At 41.8% G+C, this 12,591-nt stretch overlaps 1 protein-coding gene across 2 annotated transcripts in view; it reads left to right on the forward strand.

The window, feature by feature from the left end:
- cgnl1 (cingulin-like 1) overlaps window positions 1–11,636 on the forward strand; it is a 55,855-nt gene extending 44,219 nt beyond the window's left edge. For both annotated transcript variants that reach the window (XM_072671147.1, XM_072671148.1), the window contains exons 15-19: window positions 4,331–4,414; window positions 4,800–4,924; window positions 6,146–6,254; window positions 6,931–7,094; window positions 7,798–11,636. In XM_072671147.1, the coding sequence (XP_072527248.1) occupies window positions 4,331–4,414; window positions 4,800–4,924; window positions 6,146–6,254; window positions 6,931–7,094; window positions 7,798–7,954 (639 nt within the window). In that variant the 3' untranslated portion in view covers window positions 7,955–11,636. The remainder of the gene's footprint in view (window positions 1–4,330; window positions 4,415–4,799; window positions 4,925–6,145; window positions 6,255–6,930; window positions 7,095–7,797) is intronic.
- Window positions 11,637–12,591: the final 955 nt, after the last annotated feature.

The raw sequence follows: 12,591 nt of genomic DNA on the forward strand, positions 1-12,591 counted from the left end.
GGCAATATTTTGGTGTGTGTGTGTGTGTGTGTGTGTGTGTGTGTGTGTGTGTGTGTGTGTGCTGTAGGAAGTGTATTTTCAGTTTCACACATCATACGAGTCAGGAGGCCATGTTTACATGTTAAACTTCAGCCTTGTCGATTCTTGTTTTTAACAGAATCAGGTTAGGAGGTGAGGATCGCACCTGGACAGACTCATTCAGATGAGCCGGATCTGGATCCGAGCTGAGCTAATGATGAATAGATGAGGGCTGGAATAGCGTAGAGGGTGATGGGAATTATGGAACAGAGCCAAAAGTAACGACACAATGGTGCTCCTAGAGGCTGGAGGGAGTTTCCGTGGAAACTGTGGAATGCTGCGAGGGTTTACAGGGAAGTACATTAAGAGGAGGGGGTGGGTATTAGAGGGGGCTGAGGGTATCAGGATGGGCACACCTGCGCCTCATGGCACCAGGTGCGGGGGCGAGTGTCTAAATGAGAATAATCTTCTCTGCCTCTCTCTCTCTCTCTCCCTCTCTCTATCTTTCTCTCTCTCTCTCTCTCTCTCTCCTCTCTTTCTCTCTCTCTCTCTCGCTCTCCCTCTCTGATTACTTTGTCTTGTTCGTCTGTGTGTGTGTGTGTGTGTGTGTGTGTGTGTGTGTGTCTGCACATGCTGTGCTCTGCTGAGTTAGCACCCTGCAGCGAGGGCTAACACACACACCCCATCGCTCACCACAGCACCGCACTGTCACTCACTAATTGGCATAAAATATCATCCTCCATTACCGCCTCATACCAGCGTACAGCCGCCCTCTCACCCTCCCTCTATCCATCTCTTTCTCTGCAGAGAGAGCTAGAGGATTTCTCTTTATTGTTTGTAATATTGTTTGTTTATTTATTTATTTATTTATTTATGTTCCACAATCACAGGAGTATTATTACCATTTCCTATGAATTCACTTAACCCCACGTCATTATTACATAAAGAATTACAGTAATTTACATTCTGCACGAACAACTTGGGCAAATGGTGAAAATGGAAAGGATGTTATTTGTTTTCAGGACCTGTTCATAACTGCTAGTCAGTTATTTAGTTAGTTAGGCACTGTACATGATGTTTGTTAGTTAATTAAGTATCTAGGTAGTTATCTAGGACGTCATCAGATATCAGATCTGTCCTCTACAGAGATATGATGTTTAGTTAGCAGTGTAGTGTAGTGTAGTGTAGTTGGTCTGTCTATTTGAAATATGTACATGTATATACATTATATGAATATTTACAATATTCTTAATTGACCTGTTTAACATTTGAAGATGTAAATATGTAGTTAATAGGAACTTAATATAGGTAGGAACTTAATATAGTCATGGCAGTGATGGTCAGAGTAATGATAGTTAATAGTGGTGATATTAATAGATGGTCATTAGACAGGTAGCAGTAGTAGGAGGGTGTGCCCCTGGTCTAGCATGGGTGGTGGTGGTGAGGGCTGGGCCTGCTGGTTGTATTGGTAGGTAGGCAGCTGGTCTGATGCAGGTAGAGGGGACCTCAGCAGGTCGGGCTGGGTGACTATTTACTCAGAGAAGGTAAAGAGACCTGTGGTATACCAGGTTTGCTTACTAGGTGGTTGCAGGGTGGTTGCAAAGGTATACCAGATCAGATAGTTGTGACAGTGTTGCTATGTGGTCACTAGGTGGTTGCTATAGTGTTGCAAGATGATTGCAATGGTATCCAAGGTCAGCGCTAGTTCTGAATGGATTAGTTGGTAGTTAGTAGGTAGTTGTTTGGTTGGTTGGATATGTATGTGGTTAGGTTGGTAGTTAGTTGAGTAGGTAGCTAATGGTTGGGTTGGTATGTAGGTATGTATGTAGTTAGTTAGTTGGGTAGGTTAGTAGCTTGAGTATTTGGGTAGGTAGTTAGTTAAACAGTTAGTGTGTTAGTTATTTAGTTAGTTACTTATGTAGTTATTTATTGTAGTTAGTTGGGCAGGTATGTAGTTACAGTGGGGGAAAAAAAGTATTTAGTCAGTCACCAATTGTGCAAGTTCTCCCACTTGAAAAGATGAGAGAGGCCTGTAATTAACATCATAGGTAGACCTCAACTATGAAAGACAAAATGAGAAAAGAAATTCAGAAAATCACATTGTCTGATTTTTAAAGAATTTATTTGCAAATAATGGTGGAAAAATAAGTATTTGGTCAATAACAAAAGTTCATCTCAATACTTTGCCATATATCCTTTGTTGGCAATGACCGAGGTCAAACGTTTTCTGTAAGTCTTCACAAGGTTGGCTCACACCGTTGCTGGTATGTTGGCCCGTTCCTCCATGCAGATCTCCTCTAGAGCAGTGATGTTTTGGGGCTGTCGGCGGCAACACAGACTTTCAACTCCATCCAAAGGTTTTCTATGGGGTTGAGATCTGGAGACTGGCTAGGCCACTCCAGGACCTGGAAATGCTTCTTACGAAGCCACTCCTTTGTTGCCCTGGCAGTGTGCTTGGGATCATTGTCATGCTGAAAGACCCAGCCAGTGTCTTTTATACTGTTAACGAGTTCAAACAGGTGCTATTAATACAGGTAATGAGTGGAGGACAGAGAAGCCTCTTAAAGACGTTACAGGTCTGTGACAGCCAGAAATCTTGCTTGTTTGTAGGTGACCAGATACTTATTTTCCACCATTATTTGCAAATAAATTCTTTAAAAATCAGACAATGTGATTTTCAGAATTTTTTTTCTCATTTTGTCTTTCATAGTTGAGTCTACCTATGATGTCAATTACAGGTCTCTCTCATCTTTTTAAGTGGGAGAACTTGCACAATTGGTGACTGACTAAATACTTTTTTTCCCCCACTGTATGTACTGCTTAGTTTTCCAGTGTACAAGGAGATACTTAATACCTTAGTTTCTTAGTTGGTCAGTCATCTTCTTTAGGCTCTATTCATGTAAAACGGAGACACACAGCAGCATTTTTCGAGTCCAGTGTTTAACTCTTTGACTCTTTCCACTATTTAAAAAAATAATGAAGATCAGATTCTACTGCGTTTCTGCTGCTGCCAGCAATAACTTCAATTTCCAGGAGTCAGAAGTGTTTGGAATTCTTTGCAATGTGGAATTTGTGACTTAATATGAGCAGCAAACTGTGCCTGCAGCTTTTGGAAAGGTGTTTGAATGCCCTTCACGCCTTGAGAGACTCCCTGCTGTGTGATATGACCGAGTTCTCGGAGCATTTCAGACTTATTAGAGTTATTAGAGTTATTCCACACATCTGCCGTCCGCTCAGGTCGGGTTCCAGGAGCTGGTGCAGGTGTGATGCAGAATGCAGCCTAACGAAAATCTGAGAGCAGTGCTGAGAAATCACACTCTCTACTGGTCACGCAGCACTGAGAACGTTCTAGTAATTATACACTCACTCCGACACCTTCTGTGAAATGGAGGCACTGTGTGGAAACTGAATACCACCCGAGACGTTTCCTTGGTTTTGTTTTTGTATTCTTTTCGTGTGATACAGTATATTTGTGTGATTGAGGTGTGCTAGAGTCTGTGTGATGGATGCTAGACTACAGTGTATTACAGTATGTGTACTTTCTTGTGTCATTGGTACCTTTTTTTAGGGGGGGGGGTGTGAGGGCAAATTTTAACATTCAGTTTCTAAATTGACTTATTTAACATTTGAAGATTTCAATAATTTATATTGAAAAAAAGAATTATGATCATGCTGTTAATCTGTGAGAATTTCTGTATTTTATGTATTAAATCTAGTGAACAGTGAGTGGCAAAATAAAAAATATATTTTGAGATATAGTAAAATTTTGGGCATTGTGTTACTACACTTGGTATCAATATCAAAACTAAATTTCTGGTTTTATGATCCTGTTGCACTTAATAATTCCCTAATAATATTATTAACACTTGTAATGATGTGCACTTATTTTGGGGAAAAACACCCATTTAATAAATTGCATAAAAATTTAATTCAGAATATACACACACACACACACACACACACACACACACACACACACACACACACACACACACATATGTATGTATATATATATATATATATATATATATATAATGTGTGTGTGTGTGTGTGTGTGTGTGTGTGTGTATAGAAAGAGGAATCAAGACTCAAAAGGGCGAATCCATCCTCCTATGGTTGACACCAGATAACACAATAAATAACAAAATTGCAATAGAACTTATTTCATCTTCAGGCTCTTTATTTATACCTTATCCCACTGTTTCTGGTTCCGTTATTGAGTTTTATTACTGCTGTGTTATTTGTCTGTAAGTGGTGTGATGTTGTGTGATGATCATATGGAGATGATCATGGTTTTGATGGTGTGTGACAGGTGGATCAGTTGAGGAATGAGCTCCTACAGGAAAGAGCCAACAAGCAGGACTTGGAGTGTGACAAGATTGCTTTGGACAGACAGGTAAATTCCAGAAGCACTTTCTAAGCAATTTTAAGGCATTTTTACAGGTATTTGAAGGGCCCTATGGAAGGACCTAATTGAACCCACAACCCTGTGATCCATAACCCAGCACTATAATCAGTCGACCCATATAGAGAAAGTTACTTCAGCAAAAGCAGAATACACTTTAATGCCTTTAATTTAAGAAGAAGCTCTGAATAAACAGGTGTCCCAATACTTCTGTCCATAAAATATAAGTATAGAAAAGTATGACCGTATCAGTCAAACTAGTGAAAATAATTGTGCATTAATGTCCGGCCTGTGGGTCAGTGTTAAGCTGTTGAACAGCTGTTGCTACAACAGTGGACATCCTGTGATTTGTTTTTGTTTTCCTGTTTATTTTCAGAATAAAGATCTGAAGAGTAGGATAGCTCATCTGGAGAGTTCCCAGAAGTCCAGTAAGGAGGGGCTGGTGGCCCAGCTGGAGAGCAGAATCCAGGAGCTGGAGGAAAGACTGGAGGGAGAAGAGCGGTTAGACATTTTTACAGTCTTTATTTATCCTGTAGAATTAAACCGGCTATTTTACTGTCTTAGTGTGTTTTAATACCGCTATATCGTCACTGTTACGCAAAAACATGTATCTCCATTTTTCACTTTTTGACATTTTGTTCTTTACATTGTGTCCAAATTTAATGATGAATGGACCAATAGAAATGCTCCAAAATTACATTAAATATTTTCACTTGTTTCTTAAATAATCAGAATTGAATCGAATTGCAACCACATAGCAATATCATGGCAACCACCTGCCCTGGGATACTACTGCAATCACCTAGCAACACTATAGAAACCACCTTAAGGTAAAGGTAAAGGTGCACGTATTCGTCACTGTACAGTGTGGACTGTACAGCGAAATGTGTCCTCCGCATTTAACCCATCTGGTAGTGAACACACACTCACACACACACACGTGTTAGGGGCAGTGAGTACACACACACACCCAGAGCGGTGGGCAGCCAACTCCAGCGCCCGGGGAGCAGAGAGGGTAAAGGGCCTTGCTCAAGGGCCCAACAGTGGCAGCTTGCCGAGCCCGGGAATCGAACCCACAACCCTGTTATCGATATCCCGGCGCTCTAACCGCTGAGCCACCACTGCCCCAAGTAACCACTTTATCCGCAATATCATAAAAAAACACTCTAGCAACCACCTGATCTGGGATGCCATTGAAATCACTTTGCAACACTATAGCAACTACCTAGTAACCACATAGCAACACTGTCACAGCTATCTGACCTTGGATACCATTGCAGTCACCTTGCAACTACCCAGCAACCACCTAGTAAGCACACCTGGTACACCACAGCAACAACATAGCAACTTTGCAACCCCGTAGCAACTACCTGACCTGTGATTCCACTGTAACACCTAACAGAAGCAAAGTTTTTGTGTGACCATCACAATATGTAAATCACCTCCATTCTAATTGGCTGCCCAATACTGGGCCTCTTTCAAAAAGCGGTCCAGGCTGAAACACTGCTTATAACCTCAGGGTGTGTTACTGCTGTAAATGGAATAGAAGCATACGTACAGTGCAAGTAAAAGGTTTAGCTAGGTGTGTCCAAACTTTTGACTGGTTCTGTATGTAATTGTGTTGTTTTTCAGCTTAATTTCCATGTATGGATTGTATGGATTTATGGGAGTAATCTGTATAATATCATAAACTCTGCTCTAATACAAATGTGTGCTTCACAGAGACCGTGCCAACCTGCAGCTGGTGAACCGCAGGTTGGAGCGGAAGGTGAAGGAGATGATGATGCAGATGGATGAAGAGCAGCACTCACTGCAGGATCAGAAAGACCAGGTGAATACAGCACACCAGGCCACACCTCTCACCTTAATGTGGTCCCATAATGGGCCATTTTCCAGTGACAGGCAGGGTTTAATCAAATGGGCTACAGTTGGTAACAGGAAATGTACCTGCATCACAAGCGTTTCTGATATTTTAATAATTGTCCAGCAAATCCTTGCTGTCAAACCAAGTACAGTGAATCTGACGGTTGTTCTCTATATTCTGTTCAAATTTCTTGATTGGACCAATAGAAACACTCCAAAATGACAAATCTTATTACATCTTATTATTACACTTTCATTACATTTAAAGGTAAAGGTGCACGTATTTGTCACTGTACATTGTACACTGTACAGCGAAATGTGTCCTCCACATTTAACCCATCTGTGGTAGTGAACACACACACACACACACACACACACACACACTAGTGAACTAGGGGCAGTGAGCACACACACACACAGAACAGTGGGCAGCCAACTCCAGCACCCGGGGAGCAGAGAGGGTAAAGGGCCTTGCTCAAGGGCCCAACAGTGGCAGCTTGCCCAGCCCGGGAATCGAATTTAATAAGGTTTTTCCCTTTTACTGTAAAGCTGTCGTTTTGAAGATACAAGGTTTTTACATGACCGTGTAGATAGGTATTAGTAGGTTTATGTAGGTGTGTGTGTGTGTGTGTGTGTGTGCGCAGCTGAACCTGCGTCTGAAAGCTCTGAAGAGGCAGATGGACGAGGCAGAGGAGGAGATTGATCGTCTGGAACACGGAAAGAAGAAACTGCAGAGAGACCTGGAGGAGCAGCAGGAGGCAAACGAGCAGCTCCAGAACCAGCTGAAAGCCCTGCGGAGTGAGATGAGGTGAGGACTTCACTGTATTATCACTGATCCAGAATCAGATTCAGAATCCGCATGAAACAACCATCATTGCAACCACCAAGCAAGCATTAGCTAACACCAAGGCAACTATTAGACATGAGATACCATGGCAATCACCAACTAACCACCATCTGATGTTCCATAGCAACCACCTAGCAACATCATAGCATCCACCTATTAAAAAACTGCAACCACCTGGAATACCATAATAACCTCTTATCTAGCAACACTAGTGCAGCCACCTAACAAAATCAGTGTCACCCTAATGGCAACATGGCAACTACTTGACCAGGAATACCATTGCAGCCACCTGGTAACCACCCAGCAATGACCACGCAAGCACTTAGCCACACCATAGCAACCCTCTGAGATACAATAACAACCACCTAGCAACAACTTTGCAACACCACAGCAACCACTCATAAAACATATCGCAACCACCTGAAATACCATAATAACCCTTTATATAGCAACACTATAAGAACCACCTAGCAACAGCATAGCAGCCACCTAACAAAATCAGGGTCACCCTAATGGCCACCTAGCAACTACTTGACCTGGAATACCATTGCAGCCACCTGGTAACCACCAAGCAATGACTACGCAAGCACTTAGCAACGCCATAGCAGCACCATAGCAACCACCTAGCAAAATTACAGCAACCATTATATTGTTTCTCTCACAGGCGAAAGAGCAACTCTGCCCCACTCCTCAACAACCTGGATGATGAAGATGACGATGAAGATGACATCAGCACTGATGGGGAAACCTACTTCAGCTCATCTTCTGGATATAAACGTTCCAGCAGTCAGGACGCCCTCATCTCCACATTCTCACTCTGAGCGGTGTGTGTGAGTGTGTGTGTGTGTGTGTGAGAACAAGACTGTGCCGTCCACACTCTTGATAATGCAGTAATGGACACTATTCCCTCCACCTGCGTTTTTGGCTGCGTGAGCCCAAAGCGTGCTGCAGTGGAAACATTCCTAATGCCTTTTGCTTTTGAACAAAACACAAGTCCTTATTATTCCAGTCGTTCTTTTGTTTGTTTTGTACCTGTTATTGATTTCCAGACGGCCTGTTTCAATGATTTTACTGTACACCAGTGTTTTAACGGAAGACAGCATTTTTATATTAAGTGCATTTAAAAAAAAAAAAGAAAAAAAAAAGGTGAACCCCTCCTTTTTGAAGCTCCATCGCTCAAGCGCTGATGTTTCTGATGATGGTAACAACGGAGATGAAGGAAAATGGCGATGCAACAAATTCTGTAATTTATTAATCAGTGAGAATATGAAGGATTGGAGTATTTGAAGGGCAGTAATGAGCCTATAAAGGGAAATCTTCGTGAGGGACTGTTGTACTCATTCCAGTTTTGATTTGTGTAAAAATGTGCGCCATGTATACAAAACCTCATTTATCGTTTAGCAGAGTTTTAATGTTACTTCACTGTTACTTTTCATCCAAACAAAGCTGTCCCATGTCACACAACGCTGCTCAACCTCATTTTGTGATTTTTTTTTTTTTTACTTTTACTTTTGAAACTTTCCTCTGAATGACCCATTGACCTTTTTTTTGTGAGAAACTGCTAGAGAAATAAAACCTGTGCTTCAGTGAGGTTACAGCAAACCACACTCTGTTACCAAGTGGGAGGCAGTTTGTTTCTGAGGCTCCAAACAGTGTTAATAGCTAAATCTCTCTCTCTCTCTCTCTCTCTCTCTCTCAGTGTGGTCATGCTCAGTCTTAACTCTCTAAAAAAGAAGAGGCTTGACCTGCTTGACCTCCATCTGCTGTATCTGAAAGAAAACCGATAATGACACGGATGATCATCTTGACACATAGATCATCCCTATATTAGGTGAACAAATGAGAAAACAACTCAATAACCCCGTCGCAACACCATGGTAACCACCTGACATACCATAGCAACTATTTAGCAACACTATAGAAACCACCTAGCAACACCAAAACAGCCACTACCCTGCAACATCATTGCAATCACCTGAAATACCATAGAAAGTGCTTTGGTTGCTAGACGGTTGCTAGCATTGAAAGTTAAGCAAATTTGGTATTTTGGAGATACGACAGCAATGATATGCTAGAGACACAGCAGTCAGAGGTCAAGTTGGACAAGGTCAGAGTATTCCTTTAACCTGTGTGTTTAGCTGTACCTGTGGGAGTTTGTAGACTCCTCTTAGTCAGATTAGTCCACTAGTCCTGTAGTTTCATATCATGAAGTACGTCGTCCCCAGTTATTGATATCTGCGCTGTCATGTAAATACCTTAAATGTGTGAATCTGGCAGTTCTTCACATTGCGTCCAAATTTCACAATGAATGGACCAATAAAACGGACTTGGAATGAAATCTTTCTACATTGACCTCCATTAAAGGTTTTTTCATTCTCCTGTAAAGCTGTACGATTTTGGAGATAAGAGGTTTTGCATGGCAGCACTGATATGCAAGCAGTAAACGATCAAGAATCCAGGTTTAATTCATTCAAACTCCTGGACTGAATAATCGGTGCAGAAGTGTGAGTCTGCTTTTGGGAGTCTGGATCTTCTGTCTTTATGCTCTGGGTTTCGGTTTTTTTCTGAATGGAAGTGGATAAGATCTAGTCCTGATCGCTGTGCTAATCATGTTGCACCATTAAAATCCAATTTACAGCTTAATCTGGGTCTGAGAAACCAGCTATATTGGTACAAACCCAGGCCCCTTACACTCCCAGCTAAAAGGTAATGTCAAACTCAATTTTAAGGTTTTTATGTATTTGATCATTTTGGACTTCAGTTTTTCATAAAGCTTCAATTCCGCACCTCCACCTTGTTATCCTCTTCTTCATTAGATTTGCATTCTTAAAAAAAAGTGATACCCTAGAACCCTAGGTCTTCAAATCTGTTCCTTGAATCCAGTTACCAGCCCTGTACCTTGTAGTCCATGCTAGGTGTGACCCTACATGGCCAATCAATTCCATGAACTGTTCCCTTAATATCCAGTAAGACCAAAATTCAGGACTGGAACTGGATTCGAGGTCCAGATTCGAAGACCTGGGCCCTAGAAGAACCACACTTTGTTCCATAAAGAAAATATGTTTGTAGTAGAGATGTATGAGTGTGAGGAACCTTTAAAAGATCTAAACCACTTGATGTAAAGGTTCATTACCAATCTAAAGGTTCTTCACTCTCTCAGGTCTTGAGTAAGATCGTTAGAAGACCTTTAGAATAACAAAAATGTCCAATTAAGGAGTCAGAATGTCTACAGTCTACAGCATCCCTCAAAGTACCACCTTTATCTCTAAGAGTGCGGGCTGACCGTGGCCTGCTATACATATCCATGGCTAAAGCGCTGGAGAACCGCCCTTCTGTAGACATTTTTCTTTATGTTGCCGTGTTGACAATCGACTTTATCTCTGTCTTTCTTTTGTGTGTGTGTATTTTTTTTAATACACTGTGAGTTATTGCACTGTATGTTGGACTGAGCCTTTATTGTGCATCGTTGGCCTAAAGCAACATTCCAATGTAGAAATCCCTGTGATTCCTCACTATGTTGCCAACAAGAAGGAATTCAGTCCGTGTTCCCCAGGCTCTCTGTAGCTGAACAATAAAAGCTAGCAGTAACGTCTTATCTCTTTACTAAGGGAGGCATTTATTTATCCCCAAAATCAGCAAAGTATGTGGCTGATAATTCACCGCTAGCTCACTCTGCTCAACTGTAGAGCGCTGAGGGAACGCCGGATTCCTCCCAGTGGGATTCAGTGTAAAGCAGGCCTGTTGCAGCTTTAGTTAGAGCGCTGCTCTCACATCGAAACCTTGTTTTTTTATGTATAGATATATTTTTACACTGTTTTAAGACGCGAGCTGCCCTTTACTTTGTGTGAACACAACAACTGGACCAATAGAAATTGTCCAAACGTGCTTGGATTAATGCAGATTAAAGTCTATTAAGATACCAGAGATTTCAGAGATGCACTATATGTGCAAAAGTTTGTGGACACCCCTTCTAATGAGTGAACTTTTAAATTTTTATAAGTTTATTTTTTTTGCTGATACAGAAGTACTGCCAATAGAATAGGACTCTCTGAACCTAATATGAACCTATTGGCACCATTCTGCCTAAAGCCTGGTGTGGAGCAGTGGAAGAACTGTGTTCTCTGGAATGAGGGATGGTGCTTCATCCAGTACTTCTAGGGTTGGGGATGATGAGGTGGGGTGGTGATCTCCCAACATCCCGACCTCACAGACACTGTTGTCACTGGATGCGTTCAAATCTGTAGACAGTAGAGACAGCTGCTCCATTAAAACAACAACGAATGAGAAGGTGTCCCAATACTTTCGTCCATATAGTGTGTAAGGGTTTGGTTTTGACGGTAAACTGTTCCTTGAATGCTGTCATTTAAGTGGGCCGAACTGCTGTTGGAGTCTTTTTGGGGAAGGTTACAGAAAGAATCCTGCCACTACCTCTCTGTATGCATTTATACTGCTTAGACTAAAATCCTGAAAAATGCAATAAAGCTACCTGTAGTTAATCTCTCAGCCGTGCGTCTGATTACAGGGCTCTTCTGGCCATCCGTCCACACGGTCATACTTCTGAGCAGGTACTGGAGCTGTGGTGGGGAATTCCTGCTGAAGTAATGATGACATTAATGTGAGGTGAACATATGGTGATCCTCTTCATTCCATTACTAGCCTCCACCCAGCTGTTTTTTGGGGGCTTTTGGGTAACACAGCTGTGTTACCCAAACACAGCTAAATAATAGCCCTCATGCCTTTGTGTGTGTGTGTGTTTGCGCGCCTACGCCTGTGTGTGTGTTTTGATACAGGGCATTCTTGTCCTGACTGTGTCTGAACACCAGAGCCACCACAGTGTTGGTCACACACAGGCAATTAAACATATGAGATATATTACCTGTAGATACTTACACATACATTAGATACATTATTTGTCCAAATGTTTGTGGACACTCCTCCTAATGAATGTATTCGGGTACTTTAATTCAGTTGCACCCCTGGCTGACACAGGACTCTCTGGAGATAATTATAAACCTATTGACACCATGCTGCCTAATGCCAGGTGTGGGTTAGAGGGGTGTAAAAAAGCCCCCCAGCATTGAGCTGTGGAGCACTGGAGGAACTGTGGTGATCTTCCAACATCCTGACCTTGCTAACACTCTTGGTGCTGAATGCAATCAAATCCTCACAGCAGTGCCCCTTCAAGATCTAGTAGAAAGCCTTCTTCCCTGGACAGTAGAGACAGTTACTTCAACAAAACACTTTGTAATACCCTTTGAAGAAGCAATGAATGAGCAGGTGTCCCAATACTTTTGTCCATGTAGTGTGTGGGTAATATATATATATATATCTCCCTCATATCACCTCATGTGTGTATATATGTATATGTATGTATGTGTGTGTGTGTGTGTGTGTGTGTGTGTGTATATATATATATAGGCCCAGAAGAAAAGGGATCTGCAGGGAACCCCTGACTGAC

The sequence above is a fragment of the Salminus brasiliensis genome, chromosome 25 (assembly GCF_030463535.1).
Source record: "Salminus brasiliensis chromosome 25, fSalBra1.hap2, whole genome shotgun sequence".
Taxonomy (NCBI): Eukaryota; Metazoa; Chordata; class Actinopteri; order Characiformes; family Bryconidae; genus Salminus; species Salminus brasiliensis.